Here is a 21217-nt window from a genome sequence, read left to right on the forward strand (position 1 = left end):
TAATTTTCCATATAGCATTCATTTAAGTATTTCCAAATAACTCTTAAAAACAGAATACAAATTGCATGTAGAAAATCACAGCAAAATCAATTTGAAAAGAAGCTGACAATTATAACAGGCTGTTAATATATATTATAATAAAAAAGGAACAGTAAAACATAACAGTTACATACAGTGAGCATTAGGATGGTTCTCTTCCATCCCCCCCCCCAAATTCCCAATTTCCCTCTAAGCAGCTCTGCATATTTTAGACTTGTCTTCAATATGGTTCTGTAAAATTTCCAGATTCTTATTTCAGATGATCAAAGAACTTTATGTATTTAGTTAAAATTACAAACATATTTTGCTACAAATTCTTGCCAACAAAGAATATTTCTGTTTGTGAATATGTGAAATTTATAGTTTAACATTTCTTATTCATTTGTGCTTTTAAAGTGCTTATCGTTTTAGGAAAGTATAGAAATTTTAAAAGTATTTTATAAAACTTACTACCATTTAATTAATGCTGAATTTACACTTAAAATGACTAAATTAATTTTAGGCTTGGTTATATATTTAACCTAAATTTCTTGCAATTAATTTCAATATGAAAGCAATATATAATATTACTTTACTGCACAATAACAAGTGCTAAGACTGACATTATATTGATATTCTAATTATAATGACATCTCCAGCTATACATCAGTCAGATACCAGTATTTCAATTGGTTTAACTTCCAAATATACTATAAAGAAGAAAAATGGAAAAGAGTGTACTGATGATAAACAGACATTTCTAAATCATCTTCTTGTGATTCATTTGGATTGTTATGCTGAAAATTATTGGTCAAGTGAAACAGTAGACTTAATCGTATCGATTTTCGGATGTGAAGAAGAAAAAGACTTGCAAAACCTAAGCTTTATTTGTGTCATGGATCATCAAGTTCTCCAGATGTATCTCTCGTTAGACAATTCACGGCTGGAACAGCATACAAAGAAATAAATTTCAGTGCTTTAAAATTAACTCACAAACTGATTAGTTTAAACAAAATGCACTGGAATACTATATATATCACAAACTGATAACTCAAAATCATGACTTGGAGACAATTATCAAGAACTAATATAAGTGGCAGCTTTGAGCAACCTATCTACGAAAACACACTGATAAGCTTGGAAGAGTACATGATATATGATGTGTACCTAAATTGATTTGCACATCCAAAAGTCACATGACAATCAACCATGTTTTACAACCAACAAAATGTTTCCAAGCTCAGACAGAGAAAGAGAACTTAGATCAAGTTATCGGTCATATTAGATGCTTTAGTTTAAATCTAGACATTTAAATCTAGACATGGAGTCAGGCACCTTTACCAAGTGAAGCTTATGTGAATGATTTCAAATTAAGGCTAGATCTAAGAAAGATGAAAAAAAGATCAGAAAGTCTCAAGATTTGATTTAGTTTATTCAATTATGGCAATAAATTAATTATTAATTTATCTAAGGGAAGGGATGCCTTTGTGGAGGACTTTTCTGGTCGAACTGTCACTGTTCAGAGATTATAATGTGTTTGAAAAGTGTTACAATGCTATTTAAGTTTTCTCACTGAAGAAATGGTCAGTTTCGTTATTTTCTCAGACAGAATATCAGATTCTGATTTAAAAAAAGAAAGAGAGAGAGAGAGAAAGATTATCAATAACATGGCTGCTACTGAATAAAAGACATGAATATTAAAAAAATAAAGGTAAGAAATCTTAAAGGGGCAAATGATATAGCTGAGCAAGATTTTAAATTGCTTAAAGATTTTTACATAATATTCATTTAAAAAGAAGATGAAAAAATGAATAGCATTTATTTAAAATTATTATGGCTAATAAAAAGTTGTCCTTACAAAGATAAAAAAATAAATAAATTAAAAAATGTAAATGCCTTGAAAAATTATCTGTTTAAGTTAAAACTTTAATCATCATTTTATTTTGTTTATTGTTGTATAATTATTAGTACAGAATTGAATGTAATAAAAAAACAGATACAATTTCTTTCTCTTTTAACCCTTCAGTAGCTGATTAGTAGAATTGCTGAACTTTGTCAGTACAGCCCAGGTTCAAATCCCAGCAAAGAAGAGGACTGAACTGAATTTTTCATAGTTTTTCTCATATGTAATGCGAATACCAACCAGTTTCCTTTAAAAAAGTTTTCTATGAAAACATCCCTCAAGTGCCTTGCCACAATCTAAATAATTAAATCTTTCTCTCTGCCTCTCTCTTTTTTTTTTTTTTTTTTACTTTTCATTCACATGATTTGTTGAATTTCTGTTCTTCAGTAACTGAACAAATACAGTACAACATACTTTGCATTCACAAGACTTTTGAATTACTTCAGAAACATTTTAAAACTTTGAAGTCATTGAGAACCCTCTTCTTACTGTAGTAGAAAGTTAAAATTTTATAGAGACAAATCTAAACTTTTAAGAGTGCTCAGGGTTACAGCAGATACTTCATGTTTTACTGTATAAAAATGAACATCCTAATAGATACACAGTTTTATGAATTTTGATTGACTGCAGCTTTTATTCATAGAATCAAATGTATGTAAATGAGAACATTAAAAAAAAAAAAAAATATTCTCCCCCCCCCCCCAGAACCAACCTGCTAGTTTGAAAAATACACAATTTGCATATTGGAGGCTTATAAAAATGTCAGTCCACTGCATATAATATGTATGCCTGATAAAAATAATCTCAAAGAGTTTTACAATACCTTAAGTTGTAAACCATTCCTCTTACAAAAATAGCACTTTTCTTTTAACATCTTAACAAGTTCCTTAATTTTTGGATGTATAGGATATGTTTTTAATAATCCAGATACTTCAAAAGAAAGATTTTTCACAAGGTTTTCATAAGAGCCTAAGGGCAAAAAAGTATGTTAAAATTTATTCTTGCTTTAAAAATTGTAATTCAGTTTGCTTCTACATGTCTGTCTAAGAAAGGGTTTTTATCACTAACTCAAATAAAAACAAAATACTGAAATTGCTTTGAGGTATATGTGCAGTTTCAAACAAAATACAAACAGAGAATAGGTGTGCAAGAAACAGCAAGCTCATCCATCTCATTAATTATGAGTAACAACATTTATTTAACTTTTAGTTTACAATATAAAGATATCCAAACTCAAATAGCCTTAAATTACTAAAAATGAATACAAATATTTTACTAATTTGATAATACTATTAAATTAATTTTAATTAACTGTATTTTAGACATGCAAGTATATGATACTGACAATATCATATGCTAAAAAATTGCTTTCAAATGGGACAAAAGTAAAGTCTACAGAATCTACAGAACATTCTAATTTAAAAAGGTTATCTTCAATTGAAAAAAAATTTAGAAATGCTAGTGTAAACTTTAAAACAAATTAAATCTACTATTAAACTAGCAAAAATTAGACAATTGCTGGACTTTACGACAGTTATTGCAATAAGAAAAAAACAAATCCATAAGATCATTTTAAAGACAATGAAATGTGAAAACAGCATGAAAGTTCTTTGAAGCATGAACAAGGTTTTTACCTACACATGAAAAAAATAATGCAAATAAAAAGAAACACCAATTTTCATGAGTTACCACACTGCTATACATAAATGAGTTGCTTAAAATATGATTCTTTTCCATGAATTGTCAATTAAAATGGTTATTAAAAATCAAATTAATTTTAAAATAATTAATTACAACTTTATAGTAAGAATTTGGTATTAAGTATAATGTCTTAAAAGTGGATAAATAACAAAATGTAACACCAGTTTCTATTATGGAAAAAAAAAATTATGGGATAGCACTTTTAAAAAAAATCAGTTGTTTTCAGAGATGTAATTGATGTATGTATGTCAGAGTATGATATAAAACAAACTAAACACAGTTTATTGAACGTTTTTGTAGTAACTTCTTAAACTTTTTTCATTTATGCCCCCTTTTTAACCATTGAAAGTTTTTCATGACCCTAGATATTTAATATGAAATAAGGACATAAAAATTTTCCTGTAAAATATTTATTGCTTTAGTAAACATTATACATATAAAAAGTAGTAGTTTAAGGATTTGTTTAAGGTATATAAAAATTACTGAAATAAAATTACATTTTAAGATTGATATGCTTGTATTCTGTTGCATAATAAATTAAATCTCATTGCAATATTTGACATTTGAGTCTTGAATGATATTTGGGTTTAATAATCATTAGAGCTGAAAAAGTTGTTTCACTTAAGTATGTGGTGCTGAATGGCAGAAGAATATTAAATGCCATTTCAGAAATAGGGGAAAATTCAGTTCTAGCACTTATCCAGAATTCGGTCACGGAACTTTGTAGAAATTCAAATTTTACGTTTGACTCACTTAATAGCTCAACAAATTCCTCTTGGACTTTATGTTACAGGTGATTAATCTCATTAATATCGTTCAAAACTGGTTTTTGAATACAAAATAACTTAGGTTAAAGTAACATGCTGAACAAATATTAATTTAGAAGTCAAACAACAAAAATCAGAGTTATATTTGCAAATTTTCATAGGGCTAGTTTCAATGGTTTTATTGAACTATCAACCTCAGCTGGCAAAGTGCAAATGGACGAGATAAGATAAGAATGGCTCCAAAATAACTTTTTGAAATTAAAATTCGATATTTAGTATTACAGGGTTCGTACACATTTCTGCACACAGAAATTAAGTACTTTTAAGGACTTTTAAGGACCATTAATGAAAAAAATTAAGAACCTATAAGCAAATGGGAACTGAATAAATTCAATTAAAAATATTATCCACGCCTGAATTTTACTTTTGTAACACCATCCTAAAATGAAATAGATCCCTAAGTACTATGCATTATTACTAAACATGAATTAATTAACATAATTATTAATAAGTTTGAGAATAAAATAAACTTTATGCAATTTATCAAGTAGCATTAAATATTTGACACTTAAATAGTTGGACATATTTGAAAGAAATAAGTGACATTTACGTTTTACTAACAGTTAGCTTTATGTTGATTTTTTTTGTCTCATTTTGTCACATACTTGGTCAGTCTAGAGGTTTAGTAAATAGCAGGTAGATTTTATGTCTAATGGTATAGGTTAAAATGATAAGTAAGATCATAATCAGCATGATTCTTAACCCAAAAGACTGAATGTTGTCACCACTGCTGCTTGTCTAGAGAGAGACCTGCTGATTAGAACGAACCTGAAAGGCCTGACGTAGGCACGGTTGACAAGTGTTGAAAGTTAGTCAGGCTCTGTTTGATGTAGTTAGTGTCATAGCTTCATGTAGAGTTCCGGAGATTGTAACAAAGTTGATATACTTTAAGGTTCCAATAAGCCATTAATCCTTTGACGTGCGGTGGTCGCGCACTGAAACCACCAATTTTCAAATTTTTTTCTCCTCTTCCTTCCGAAATTTTTGAGTGAAATCAATTGATTACTGATCTTTTACCTCTAAATAACACAAAATGACTACAGAATCATACGTTTTTTAGGTCTTAGTACTTCAAATCGGATGCCTTTTAAAATTCGTTTTCAATGAGACAAAATAACTTCCTTTTATTAATATAAACAACTTTAAATTTTAAAAGTTATTCATCGCACATTATGATTTCTAATATAAACAGTATAAAATGGCAATAATTAAACTGCATATATAAAAACAACCCTCTATATGTATGGCATTTGCTTTGTGGTTTCAGGGCGCGACCACTGCCCCGCACAATGCTCTAGAGGCTCGGTGGTCGCACCTTGAAACCACTGCTCTTCAGAATGGCGTTTGCTTGCTTCTTGAATAGGAATATTTTTTTTTACCCGGATATAGATAAGGGGTTTTGAAATCACAGAGTTATTTTATTACTAAACAATACATGCACTTGCCCAGTAAAAAGGTCTTTCTTTTCAAGCAACTTCAACACACTTGCTCCCCAAGCTAGTATTGTGATTTTATAAATTCTTTCCTGTGGTTAAAATTTAATGTACATATACTTTGCTGTAATTAAAAATAGAAATCGCATAAAGTTTTATTTAAATTAAAAATATTTTCTGAAAATTTTGGGACAAAATACGAATAAAATAAGTGTGAATGGGAAACGAATGATCCGTATCAAAGCCAAAAAGACTAAGCCCCTCCTCATTAACATAAAAAAAACCCACAAATTTCATGTGCCAGATGAAAAGAAACTAAATAACGCTGGACATATACCAGTGAAATTTAGATCCAATCAGTGTACATTTTCTAGCAAAAGGAAGAAACCTCATAGAAGAAGATACATGTGGCGAAACGTGCAATGTGGGCATGCATGTACCAAAAAGACAAAACATGTTTTGAACAATGTAACAAAAAATATTTGTTCTTTGAAATTAAAAAAAAACACTGAGTCTTTTTTTATCCTTATTGTACTGAGTTTTTAATCCATGTAGCCAAATGTCCTTATTATGTAGGTACTTTCACTGCTATAGAAAAATTACATAAATGTTTATTTTTTAATTTTTTCTGACGATTTACATTGTAAAATAATGTAAAAAATATATATATTATATATTATGCAATTCCTAAATGCATTTTGTTTTAAATTCGTAAATTTCGTCATTTATTGGAAATGCACACAGAGAAAGGTAAGTTTTTTTTCCCTACTTATCTCGGTAAGTTTCAAAGTCCTAGACGCACGGTGGTTTCACAGTGCGACCATCACCCACAGAACAATGGGCAAGAGTAGATTTTTTAAAATTCATATATTATTTGTCTCTAGGATCATAATATTCAATTTCTAGAGTTTTTAGTTAAAAAAATTATAAAAATAATATCGCGTGCGTCAAAGGGTTAAAGCACCAGAGGTGATAAACTGTTTTGTACTATTTTAAGTCTCACTAGATGCAAAGAATAAGTTTTACTTGAATTTTTACATTTTTTATTTTATCTTGTGACCATAGTGAGTATTAATGAAAGGCAATAACTCAATATGTAAGGATAATTTTTAAGGGTAAGCAGTTAGTTATAAATAATTAAATTAGGTAGTTTGATAACCTTAGTCATTATGGATTTACATGGCCACCATTAAATTTTATTTTTTAACAATATTTGTTAAAAAACACTATTAAAATCAAAATCTAATAACATTTCACAGTTTAAAATACATGTAATTTATGACATTAGGATAATTGTACTTTAAAAGCTACAAAACATTTATGAACAACAACACTCAAAAAATATTTATCCGTTATTTTAATTTGAAGCCTTCCCAAACATTTTGGCTACTTTATATCGATTTCCTTCTCTTTAAGCATCTTTTCTAACAATTAAAGATTTGTCTCACTATGCAAATCGATGCTCTCGCTAGTTCCTGCGTGCTTGTCAACCTCTCCACAATGTACCTATGAGGGTTTACTTGATCTGGTAAAAGTTAAATAGTCCGAAACCTCCGACAGATGTGAAGCATATTATCGCTATGTCTGAAAGTATTTACAATATCAGACAAACGTTTAAACAAGCTTCTTATTTAAAAAGAACTTAGAACATAAAGGCATTTTCTGATGCTAACAAAATCAATTACAGCTCACGGTGACATAATTAAACAAGAACAGTCTAATTCAAACTAAAAATGTAGACTAGTGGTCAAAGATTATACAATTTAATTTGGCTCAGTAACTCTATCATATGAGGAAATAGAAGTGGGAAATTATAGTAAAGGCTCAAATTATAAACTATTGGGTAATTTACATAATAATAACTGCACATATCTTTGAAGAATAATTTTCTTTATGCATTCAGTTTCTTTCTTCAACACATTTCCTTTTCATTTTAGAATTTTTGAATTTAATTAAGGATTTCTGTTATGCTAAAAAATACTAAATGCATTTAGAATTTATACAAAAGGCGGCTAGTTTTATTTCTTTGGTAATATGAACATTCGAAAGAAATATAAAATATATATTGTAAAGGCCGGTTACAGAGCTGATGTGCCAGAATTTTTAGAATTCAGTGACCCACCGAACAACAAAATCTAGAAATGGCAAAACCTTTTAGAGCAGACATTGGAAGCAGAACTTAGAAGGGCACTAGGCAGCAGAATTTAGGATCCACAGAGATTGCATCAGGTGGAAAAATGTGTACCAGCTCTGTGTATGATGCATTAAGACATGTTAGATTAATCTTTTAAATTGTAAGTTTTCAATTTATTTATTAATAAAAACATTCCTATCTATAATGCCTGCCCATGTGATAAGATTAGAAGTGTTTTTGATAGTTTCCATGCTTGTGTCTAGTGAAAAGTAGATAAAATAAAGGGAAGATAAACATGCTAAGATTCTAGTATCAGAAGTAAAATATTCAAATATTATGTTTTCATTGTCCTTCCAGACATTCTCCAAAAAGTTAGAAATTCATTGCAAATTTTCTGTAAAATACATCCATTACGTGTTGATACCATGGAGACATTTTTCATTTTGTCACATATTTCTCGAATCTTCTAGAATCGTGGGTCTATAAGTCTTGCCTTCAAATCCTTCTAAACTTTCCAAGCTGCAATGCCTAAAATCCTAAAGAAAAATTATCCATACCGATTCTGCAAGAGCAAAAAGCCAGAAATATTTTGGCAAAAAAATGAAGGAAAAAGTGTAAAATTAATTTTATAGAGAAAACTGATACATATTCTGAGAATTTTGAATATTCTGAGACAATCACATGGGAAAAATAAGTTGCCAAAATGAAACTTTATAAATATGACAGCAAAAAATAAAAATGTTTTATTTTAATGTTATTTTTTAAATATAATTTCAATACATTACTATTATTTTAATGAAATTTATCAATGTTACGATGTTTTAAAAAAAATCGTCGAAAAATTCTCAGATCTCGGAATTAAAAATTTTCTATAGAAACTAATCTTAAAATCACCAAAATGTTGATAAGTCGCCAAATTTAGAACCGTTTACTAAAAGAATTCACATCCCCAAAGCGAGAAGTTGTTTAAGAGCTCTTTATTAGAAACAAATTATAAACCATGAACCCATTCAAAAGATAACCATATATGTCAGTCAATCGCCAAAAATATTCCTCCAAAATGCTAATTCACACTCAAAATGGCAGTCGTAAAAAACAGACAATTTCAGATGATTAAAATTAAGACTTCTAACGATTTTTGCCAAAATTAAGGACTCTTAAGGACCGTACGAACCCTGTATTAGCAAAACTAAGTTTCTAGGGATTTGAAGTGATCTCTAATGACTTTTACAAGTAATGTTTTGCAGTTATATTTTTACATTATAGAACTGTTGATAGTAAAAAGCATTTTGAATGAATAATTTTCCACCCCCTTCTTTTATATGTTGATTTTTTTAAATAAAACCTTCAGTTTTAATCTAAACTAAATATACTGCTATTTTTTGAGTTGACAAATTGAGTGTGTTTAGCTAATCAAAAATGTCTGAAAAATAACACAACTTTGATAGCCATAAATTACTTTGAAAATGAATAGCAAGATCAGATTTTATTTGGTTAAAAATATAATAATTTCTTCATTTCATAATAATTGCCTATAACTTTATGGAGATTTTGGAGAGGGGGGGGGAAGGCTGTTAATGGCATGGCTTTGAATAAAGTTTATAATTTTGTCTGCATCCTGAAACACATCATTCAGTTCCAAAGCTAATTATTTTGCTGCAAAGACCTCTCACTGGAAAATGTAGTACACTAAAGTTATATGATCATTACCAGCAGTTTTAACAAATAATTTAAAACCAACATTTTCGTCTATCATCATTTTTCCACATCTGTGCATACTCCAATATTTTAATTCCAAATCTTCAGTTTTAAAACATTTATCAGTCTTACTATATTTACTTCCCTTTTGCATGTTCTTTCAAATGACGCCAAAATAACAAGCCTTCATTGAAGTTCTCATCATAAATATATCTGACATATACTTACAACTGATAGTTTTGAAATACCAGTTGTTTCCTCCAACTGAATAGTAAAAACTGGATTTTTTTATAACCCAGTCATAAGTTGCTCAAATCGGTCATTGCTAATTTCAGAAATGCTATTGGTGACAGTGTCATTTGACAAAGGGATGATCTGAATTTCATCGACATATTTATTTCTGTGAAGTATTTCTACTATTTTAATAGCAGAAAGTAATACAAGATCTTCTCCAATGGTGTCAAGCTTTTCATTTTTAGCAATCCAATATGAAAGTTCGTATAATAGAAATAAATATTTTTCACCAACAGTCAAATTTCTCAAAATATGTTTTTCTTTATTTAATGATTTTAACAGTAATTTGAAATGCTCTTTTGGTTTACTGATGTACACTGCTCAAAAAAAAAAAAAAAAAAAAAAAAAAAAATGGGACAGTGCTATATTTCCCGTTCTACTGGGCCAATTGACAAAATTCAAACTGCGTTTTTCATGTCTCGAAAGCTTGACTTAGGATATATATTAGATTTATATATAGCACTATTCTAACATAGGTATTTTGACACAAAATCGGACTTTTTCTGAAATAATATATCAATATTTTTCCATATTTCGATTCTACGACTCAAATTATGTCAGAATACCAAATTTTGTAAAAATCGTACAAGTAGTTTTTAAAATATTAGCTCTCAAAATTTTAGCTCCTCAATATTAATTGAATTTGGTAAATGTTTATTAATATCTCTTTTTTTTATTAAACTTTTATTATTTTTCCTTTCACATTTCGAAATTTAGGTTCATTCCAAATAAAATTTACCCATTTTTTGTGTTTTATTTTTTTAATTTCTATTTTTAAATAATTTTTATAAATTTTTCGAAAAAAATATTGAATTATAACCTATAAAATTTTTACATCATCTTAAAGTAGGTGTATTTTTAAGCATATCTGCAAAGAATTAGACTTTTTTTATTCAAAATTTTCTAAGATATACATGAATTTACATATTTTCACGTTTTGAAATTTGGCATCTTTTTTTTTTTTTTTTTTTTTTTTTTTTTTGAGCGATAATAACGCCAAATGTGGTCTATGGATTTTTGTTACAGTGAATTGCCACAGCTATTTTTAACCTTAAATTTCAAGTAAAATTTTACGGAGAATTAATTATATGAATTTTTTTCCCTCAATGATGTGTAATAAATATTTATTAATACTATATGAAAAGCTATTTTTTTAAATTATAGATGATATTATTCAAATTTTTAACTATTTTTTAAAAATTTCTCTCTATCTTCCTTTTTTTTTAAAAAAAAATTTACTCTTTTTTAAAAAAAAAAAGAGTAAATTTTTGTAAGAGTAAATTTTTACCTTCGGCGTTTTATCATGTGCTACTTTACTTCGTTTAAATCAAAATGTCTAAAACTGAGCATTTTCGTTAAATATTTATTTGAATTTTATGACATTAACTGCATAATTTATTTCTAAACAAACTGTTGCTTTTGAAGTGGCTGAAAGAGCGGCTGATACTATCATCCATATTTTTAAAGCGCAGTATATTTTTATAGAAACATAAGATTTAGAATAATCATTTTTATAAAAGTCAAATTATGATATAAACATACGACCCTCTAGAGACTGAATTAATGGAAGTTCAATGGTTATGTAGAAATGATTTGCAGCTACTTAATGGCTGAATAAGTTAGCAGGTTCTGTGGACAAGTAAGAATAATTATATAAACGACACCCAACATTCTGGATTCAATTAACAACGAGGATATGATGTTTATTAAATGAATTTAAGAAGTTTTAACACATAAAAAATCAACTCATTTTTTATTTTAAAATGTATTTTTGTGCGTAGCGTATTTTCATTATATCCTTAAAATTCTAATTTAGAATATAATTGTCAAGAACTGAATCCTAATCATCAATAATATAATAAGTAATTATTATGGTTATTAATAAATCTTTTTTATAAAGTAATTGCAAATATTTCAAAAAACTTTGTCTGAATGCAAATATTTTTAATTTTATATTAATCAAGATTGCACATGATATTATTTATTTGCACTTCAATTCTTACCATCAGCTCTAGTAGAAGTTACAAATCAATTATATTTAATTAAGGATTGGATTGAGTTATTTAATTATGGCAAAGCACACGAGGGCTATCTGCCTAAACGGAGGGATGCCTTTGTGGAGAACTTTCTAAGGGAAACTGGCTCGTATACACGTTACACATGGGGAAAACCACGAAAACGTCCATGTGGCCAGCCCGTTCGCAGGATTCGAACCTCGGACCGAACTTCCAGTGTTCAGCATCTTTACCGCTCGGCCGCTGGTGGGCTAATTAAGAAATGACCATCTAAGTTTAGAAACAGCGTACCGTAACAGCAATTCAATTATTGGCACCGTATCTTTCATGTTACTCCCGATTGGTAAGCTGCATGATTTTTAATGAGTATTCGGATTTTGCTAGTAACTTCACTTGGAAATCGCACATAAACTAGGTTAGTTGGTTATTTGAACATAGAAAGAACATGGGAGCTATTTGATTAAGATGCTTTCATAGAGAACATTTGTAAACAGAACTCAGAAAACTACGAAAACCAACTATGGAACCTGGGTTAGACTTCGCAACAAACAATTAGTATTTTACAATCTTCAAATGCTAGGCAACTGATGAGGCTGCAATTAAATCTCCAATTTAATATTTTATTTGTAAATATTTAAAATACTGTTGTATTCTTAAGACATAAAAAGCAGAATTTAAGTTTTGTTAACTTGTTAGTAAACTACCAAGCTGTAGTGCACATGAATATTCAATTTCTTTTGCAATAATTGTAGTCACTTAATATTCTTGGAATATGAGCTAAAGAAGGAATGTTCTCGGAAGATTAAAAAAGTGTTTAAATCCAGTGATATTAGGTTTGTCTTACAAGCTCAGGATCAAAACGTTTCTGCAATTGCCTGAGCAGTTGACTTGTGAATGGCTGTGAATTAAGCAGATGACTTTTAATCTTACGTTATTCAGTCAGAAAATGTGTTCCAAATGTTTTGTATTTCATGACAATTCATCTTTTCATTATTCAATAACCAATCAGAGAACCGCTTGTGTTCCGAAAATAAGTATGTGTACTCAATCGTCCTGCATGTTCTTCAAATTTGTCTTCTTGTGATTTTTTTTCTTTCCCAAAAACTAAAGTTGCATCTCAAAGGAAAGTTTTTTGACATTGAAGAGACAAAAGGAGTATGACATCTACTTTTAGAGGCATGTCAAAAACAGATCTCTACAAGCCTTCTCTTCCATTACATGTGCAGTCAGACAAAAAGTTGCATCAGCGTAAATTCTATAATCTATTTTTATTACACTCTAATTACTTTATTAACATACAGTGAATATATACTAAATCTTTTAGTTCAGCTTAAGTAATTCGGAATTTTTGATGGAATTGTTGTCAGAACTAGGACTTAGAAGATAAGTCAAATTAAATATTTTGATAACCCAATAAATTCAAGGTCGAAGTTTCCATATTTTATTTTGGGAGGGAGAGGAAATTTTTTCAGTTTTGGTCCATTATCCTAAGTATATTTGCTTCGATTCTTTATTTTTCCATAAAAGGAAAAAATTTACGCATGGTATACATATAACGCATAGCTTCAAATTACAATTTAATAATATACAGAGTGGTTATAATTAAAGTTCCACATTGAAACGGTCATAAAAGGAAAACTACTGGATCAAATGTTATCAAACTTGGTAATCGTGTAAAGGAGGTCATGGGAATTTATTTTCCGCAAAAAAAAAAAAAAAAAAAAAAAAAAAAGGAAGTTCGAAATCTCACCACCAGGGGAGAAATGGAGCTGTATGCAGTATTGTTAAACGAAATATGGGTCGGAATCTAACTTAACCTTTTGTTACATGGGTTTAATATGTTGTATACCCTTAAGAAACTTTGAAGTAGGCAAATTACCATTTAAAGACGTTAAATTCGATAAAAGTCGAGTGCACCATCCGTGTAAGTGAGAAATTCGTCTGTGAAAACCACGAATTAGCGATTAGAAAATGTGAGATCGCAAATCACTCGCACAAGTGCGTACAATCTGGAAATCGTTTTGTTACAGATCGCTAATTTGTAATTTTTTAAGCCTGAATTCGGCCCTAAAACATGAAGATACCAATTCAAAACGCTTTTAATCGATTTGTGCCAAAGAAATCCCTCATGTTATCTATCTAGTTCCATTGCATTCGATTGCATAACAGTCATTCCACACCGTTTAGTGTTGAATGACAGCTAGTTTTATAACTGAACCATTTTTTTTTTAAGAGCAGTCGACAGCTGGACCACTGTAATTGCAGCTCACTTAGAGTCAATGTTAAAATGTTTCGTGATACATGAACTGCAGTAATGTGGCATTTTAGATACTACGATTTTTATGCAGGGCTGGGCCCCACCTCATGTGTGTCGCAGAGTTACTTAGGCAACATTTCACGAATGAACATCTTATAGGCCAACACTTCCCCTCTTTCCACCAGACCTCAACCTTTGGTTATCTCAAAAGCATTGTTTATGGTGATAATCTAAACAATTTGGCAGAAATGAAAAATGTGATACACTGACATGTCCGTAACATTCCTCCTGATGTGCTAAGAGCTGCTGTTGAGAATGCAGTAACAGGATTTAACTTGCTTTCGGAAAATGCGGGACGCTACATTGAACATGCTTTATAACATGAACACATTTTAAACAGATGTTTTCATGTCTTATTTCATTTAACAATATTGTATACAGCTCCATTTTTCCCCTGGTGGTGAGATTTTGAACTCTTTTTTTTTTTCCGTGGAAAATAAATTCCCATAACCTCCTTTACAGGATTCCCAAGTTTGATAACATTTGGTCCTATAGTTTTCCTTTTATGACCATTTCAAATTGGAACTTTAATTATAACCATCATGTAAATTAAGCTTTAAAAGTTTGACAGTTTGGTTCAAGTCCCAGCTTTAAAAATATATATATAAATATAATCTTTTATGTTAATCCTCTTAGAAAGAATGTTTTAAGAAGCTGATATTTCTCTCGTGTTATAGACTGTATAAAAAAACATGATGTTTAATATGATTTAGATTTTTTCAGCCGATATAAGAATCGGGTCACTCGGTGGTACAGAATAAACCCTGCTGGACTGTTTTATTTCTTTGTCATTTAGCAAAAATCTTTTAATTAAAATATCTATCATTTGGACTTCGCTTTAAACTTTATTTATAGTTAAAATGACTAGAAAATGAAAAGCTGTCTTCAGCTGAAATGCAATTCATGCAATTGATATTTTAAAAAATTGACAAGAATGCAAAATTTATGGAAGTCTAGCAATCGAAAAATCTTAATTTTCTTGTGTGAGCACTGAAAATAACCGTAGAAGGAAAGAAGAAAATTAGGGAGAAAAGTAAGCAAAAATTTGCAGGGAAATTTGGCTGTCAGACATACCAAGATGTTTCAAAAAGTTGGGCACTTTTGAATATACTTTCAGGATACTTCAAAGAATTTAGGTGTTCAAAGAGGAAACACTTGGATGTGTACACCAGCAAATACCATCAACTGAGCTTGTGTTAACAGAAAAGACAAAAATGGTATCATTCCAGATTAAAATAAAGAGCGACTGGTTTTAGACTATATGGTTGTATAAATTTAAATTACGTTATAGAACATCATATCGTATCATAAATGGAGAATCCCATGATTTTCTCAGTCAAATTATTTGAAGATTCAGGAGTTTATCCAGTGATGTATGTGGATGTCACTTAAAGATGTTTTTTTTTTTCCCTTCTGATTTTTGTTTGTTTGTTTTTTTCTTCTCAGCGGCTGAGCGGTAAAGTCAGTGAACACTGGTAGTTCGGTCCGAGGTTCAAATCCCGCGAACGGACTGGCTGCATGGGCGTTTTCATGTTTTTCCCCATGTGTAATGTGTATGCGAACCAGTTTCCCTTAGAAAGTCCTCCCCGAAGCATCCCTCCCTTTAGGCAGATAGCCCTAGCGCACTTTGTGATAATTAAATAAACCAAAACCTCTTGATGAAACCACTCTTTTCTTTCACCTCATACCTTCAAAATGTTTAGCCTTTAAAGACTGATAAAGGCTCTGACCAAATACTTCGTGAAGAACTTTCTAAGGGAAACCAGCTGGCAAACATGGTACACATGAGAAAATCCACGAAAACGCCCATGCAACCAGCCCGTTTACCGGGATTCGAACTCCGGAGTGAACTACCAGTGTTCAGCGACTTTACCGCTCGGCCGTTTGTGGTCCTTTATGAAATGGAAGGCGATAACTTTATTTAAAATTATTGTCAGAAATATCAAGATATTTTGAAAAGTTGGATGCTTTTTAATATACTTGCGGAATGCCTAAAGAAAAAGAGCAAGAATAAAGTAAAATGCCTGAAGAAAAAATAAATTTTTGCGTAAAATTTAGTATTTGTAATTTTTTTTTAAAACTTTTTAATCTTATGATATTTGATTCTTGGGATTTCAAAAATAAGATATTTGACTAAAATATGAATAGCATTTTAAGAAACCAATTGTAGGATAAAATTGTGTAAAGCAATGGGCACAATGATAAAACTGTTTAAACCAGTGTATGCAAGTCATCGTAAGTTAAAATGTCAGTTATACATCTCTCTTATTTATATATATATCTTTTCTGAACGGAACATTGAAAGGCGTGTTAACTGTATTTTCTCTTTTAATATATGCAGTTTTCAAACGCATCGTAGTCCGAGTTACAAAGTATTCTTCCGAAAGAAACGCAATTCAAATAAATAAAATCAAATTCTGGAAAATTTATATTAATAAATATATTTAAAATGCTCAGTTTGAAGGAATAAATAGAAAATTTTAAAACAATTATCTGAAGAGACAATGCGACACAAACAATTAAAATAAAAGTATAAGAATTTAAAAATTACCTAAAATAATAACTATGAAAAAAATATATATAAAGAAAACTATTTGAAAAAAAATAAACGCTGCACCTTTATTTACGCAGTTCGAATAGGTAAATAGAAATTTTTAAAACAGTTATTCGAAAGAAACCATGCAACTTAAACAATTAAAATGAAATTCGAAAAAGAAAAAATTACTTAAAATAATAACAGTTGTAATTAAAAATATAATATAAAGTATATTATTTGGAAAAAAGGAACGATGGTGACTTTTTTTCCTCTTACGGGAAAGGAAACTAGGTTGCCATATATTAAGAAGTTCGCCGAGTGAACTATTCTTGGCGCAATAAGAAAAAAAAGTGCCAACATAAATTTGTCAATTTCTCCGTAAATTTCGCTCCAAATTTTACAAAATTTCATATTTAGGCATAATTTGAGTTGTAGAATCGAAATATGTAAAAAAATTGGTATGTTATTTCAGAAAAAGTCCGATTTTGTGTCAAAATACCCATTTTAGAATAGTGCTATATATAAATCTAATATATATCCTAAGTTGCGCTTTTGAGACATGAAGAATGCAATTTGAATTTTGTCAATCGGCCCAGTAGAACGGGAGATATAGAGCTGTTCCTTTTTTTTTTTTTTTTTTTTTGAACAGTGTACGTAGAATGCTTGATTTCAAGATGCCTTTTTAATTTTGATGATTTCATACTCTCCATAGCTGAAATGTTATAATAAATTAAATAAAGAGGTTGTTCATTATCATCATAGTTGTTGAAAGTTAAGCCCAATTGGAAGAATGTCTCATCATATTTTCTTTCTTCCATCCTAGATCCCTTTTTCTGATACATTATTACTTTTACAATTACTTTTTTTTAGTCCAAGCATTTATCCAATGGTAAAAAGTATTTTTATACTAAAGTATAAATGAAATAACATCTCTTGTAATAATTTTTAAATAAATACAAACCTTAGTCCAGTAAAATACAATATTTTATTGTTCTCATATATTGTCATGTACACACTTTTTATGATGAAATGGAACTGAACTATACTGGAAAAACGTTTTCAGTACACCAGTTGCAGCAGCCCTGACTTTATTATTTCCATTTATATATGAGGCTTGACATACAGGAATGTTGGTAGTTTAATGCCAAATAAACAGATTTGTATCATCTATGCAGAGCAATAATACAAATCAGATTATTTTAAATCGTTTCACAAAGACATCTTTTTTAAGACAAAAACTTTTGAGTTCATGATGAATAGCCTAAAGTACCTTGAGTGCATCATTATCTCATAACACAAAGTATATGCAAAGTTAGATTTGATGCAGTCAATTTCTGCAGTGTTAACACCAACTTGTAGAATAATAAAGTACAGATATTTTATGTCTGATGAAAGTTACAAATCTCTAAGCATACTTCCATACTTAGAAAAAAAAAAAAAGAGAGATTTGGTATGAAAATGGGTTTAAATAAATAAGCTTAATATTATAATTATACTGATAATAATAACTAAAGTTTACCAACATTTCAACAAGGATATATGAGACTTCTCAAAATCGCCCAAACATGTTACAGCTAGTTCAGGATCAAATTGAATAAAGTACTCCATTGACTTTAAAATACCATGCAGACATAACAGAGGGATGTAGAAATTGTCACCTCTACCTATTTCAAGGGGGGAAAGATCATATTTTTATATAAAAACCAGGCATATGTACAGAACAACTGATCATGGAAAATTACCAAAGAAATAATTGATTCTGAAATTAGAATGAGCAAGTCATCAACACAAATAAATAAAACTGAAAAGTAACTATGAAAGGTATAAAATGATAATTTTCAGCAAAGGGGGTATATTTGTAACTAAAGATTATTTAAAAACAAAATTATTTCGATTTATTTCTCCTTTTGCACATTTAATATGAATTATTTTCATACTTTTTATTTTGAAACAATTATTCCTGCTTTTTTTTTAATACAAAATATTTCCACAAACTTCAGGAAAATCCTTTAAGTAACACATTATGAACAAAATATAAAATCAGGATTGTGATACCATTAAATTAGTTGAAATATCTGCTATTAGAGTATAAGATGTATAAGTGTGGGCCAAATGAAAACGGAATAGCACACAACTTATGAGATGGGCACTAGTATTACAACCCTACAATTACACTGTCGTTCATCGAAATGGTAAAAACCATAAAAATGTAGACGCATTAAGTCCTACTCCCTGGCCTGATTAAATAATTTGTTTCTCTATATAAATAAAAAAATATTTTGTTCTTTCCTCTCTTCCTGAGTGTATGTTATAATGTCATTTGTTGTATTTCAACTATGTGTTGTGTTGATATTGTGTTTTGAGAAAAAAATTGTGAACTTCAGTTTATAAAAATATCAATTAAAGTTTATCTGGAGGGGGGAGAGGTTGTAATATTTTATTATTTAACAAATAATTATATTTGTAATCCTTTGATATTGGAGTGGCAATGCCATATTTGTAACATCTAACCACTGCTCAGCAATGTCAGAAATTGTTTAAAATTGTTATTCTGAAAGTTACCAGATAATAGTTGTATGAAAAATTTATAGAGAAAAGAAGTAAGCTGGAATGTGAAGCTGTAACAAATAGGATTGAATTTAAATTATCTATATTTGTGAATTAAGAATAAAATTTTATTTTAACAAAGAAGCTCATATGTCATTTCAATAAAAACTGCAAAATACGTTACAATATATTTACTATATCTGCTAAATTGTAAAATGCATAACATATTTTTAGCTCTATAATTTTATTTAAAATGACTTACCTTCTGAAACTGGATTAATAATTTTATCTTGGCACTGCTTGACTTCCTGGTTTAGTAAAAAGCAAGTTGTATACGATGGAATGTCAGTTAACATAAAATTTAAAGAAACTGGAAATTTATTTGAAAGCAACAGCTTTTGAATGAAGGGAACTGCAGATGTTTCATATAATAAAACAATTTTCATATATTCATCTGAAATAAATACATAATCAAATAAATAAAAATTAATATAGAAATAAGAAATAAAGGTACCAATTAATATTTTAGAATTAATAAAATTTCATTACCAGGTAATGTTACATGCAAGTCCTGAACATAAATTTCTGGCATAGCACACAATGCTTCATTACTGGAATTTGGTTGCAAATAAGTAAGATCTTTACTAAGCACACAATTAGTAGCATCTTGTGGAAAGGTTACAGATATGCCAAAGTCTACAGAATAAATTAATATTAAACTTAATTGTAATTAAATTAATTATAACTCTTTAAAATTACAATATGCATAATAAAACTGAAATTTTACATACAGAAATGAACATTATCATACACAATTCAAACACGCATATTTCTACTGCATGCTTAATCATTAGAAATTAGGATGATCACATAGAAAGGAATACAAGGAGAGGCCCTGATCAATTTCTCCAGCTCAAATAGTATGAAACAGTGACATCCCTCCTTGTTCATCAAAACATTCAGTGGTTTACCATTGAGATCTATGGATTTGAACACCTTTAGTGGTAAGCATTCTGCAATTTCAAAGCCCTAACTATTTGAAAGATAACTTTTTTAAACAATATTTTCTTCTTAATGGAATTGACTGTTATTAATTTTCCTGTAAGAATAATTTTAATTTCAATGAAATGGTTTCATGCATTTTTGTTAATTACATAAGAAAAAAAAAATATTTGATTAATAATTACAAAAATTAAAACCAAAGTTTTGTTGTATTATTAAAATTGCATATTACTTATTTTCTTTTTTCAGAGTCTCTTCCTGAAATATTTTCTCAAATGTGAGGTGATTTTCCCACTGTAATTAATGCTCTCTTCAAATTAAAACAAAATTTACTTTAATAGTTAAATATGCTAAATATTACTGCTGCTTTCTGATTTCCATGCGGTTTACTTTCTGTGGGAGTTAAAGGGACAGCGAAAATAAATTAATAATATTCTTTAAGACTTCCAACTGAGTTATTATGATATGTAAGAAAATAATTATTTTAATACTTATAAAAATTTTGTCCTTATATTCAACAATAAACATTCTAAAAATTCTACTTTAGAACTGTCTTAAGTATGTGAAGCATCTCATGTACTATGCTTTCTATATTTTAATACACTGTTTTCGAGTGTAAATAATTCATGCTTAAATAGTTTATAAATACAGCTGTCAATACATCTAACTTATGTTTACATTTAAATGTTAGTTATTACACAATACATATTTAATAACTAAATTCTGGATCGTAATAACACTCATTATTATTTATGAATGAATAAATCCTTTCCAGGTATATTTATAAATAAT

General features: G+C 29.2%; 1 protein-coding gene across 3 annotated transcripts in view; it reads right to left on the reverse strand.

The window, feature by feature from the left end:
• Positions 1-21217, reverse strand: part of LOC118204075 (uncharacterized) — a 184892-nt gene that overhangs the window by 63220 nt on the left and 100455 nt on the right. For all 3 annotated transcript variants that reach the window (XM_085813752.1, XM_085813754.1, XM_085813755.1), the window contains exons 9-12: positions 19973-20119; positions 19686-19877; positions 18400-18540; positions 2745-2890 (exon numbers count right to left, since the gene is read on the reverse strand). In XM_085813752.1, the coding sequence (XP_085669878.1) occupies positions 2745-2890; positions 18400-18540; positions 19686-19877; positions 19973-20119 (626 nt within the window). The remainder of the gene's footprint in view (positions 1-2744; positions 2891-18399; positions 18541-19685; positions 19878-19972; positions 20120-21217) is intronic.

The sequence above is a fragment of the Stegodyphus dumicola genome, chromosome 3 (assembly GCF_044657685.1).
Source record: "Stegodyphus dumicola isolate Sdum_Otavi_A_Nest chromosome 3, ASM4465768v1".
Lineage (NCBI taxonomy): Eukaryota > Metazoa > Arthropoda > Arachnida > Araneae > Eresidae > Stegodyphus > Stegodyphus dumicola.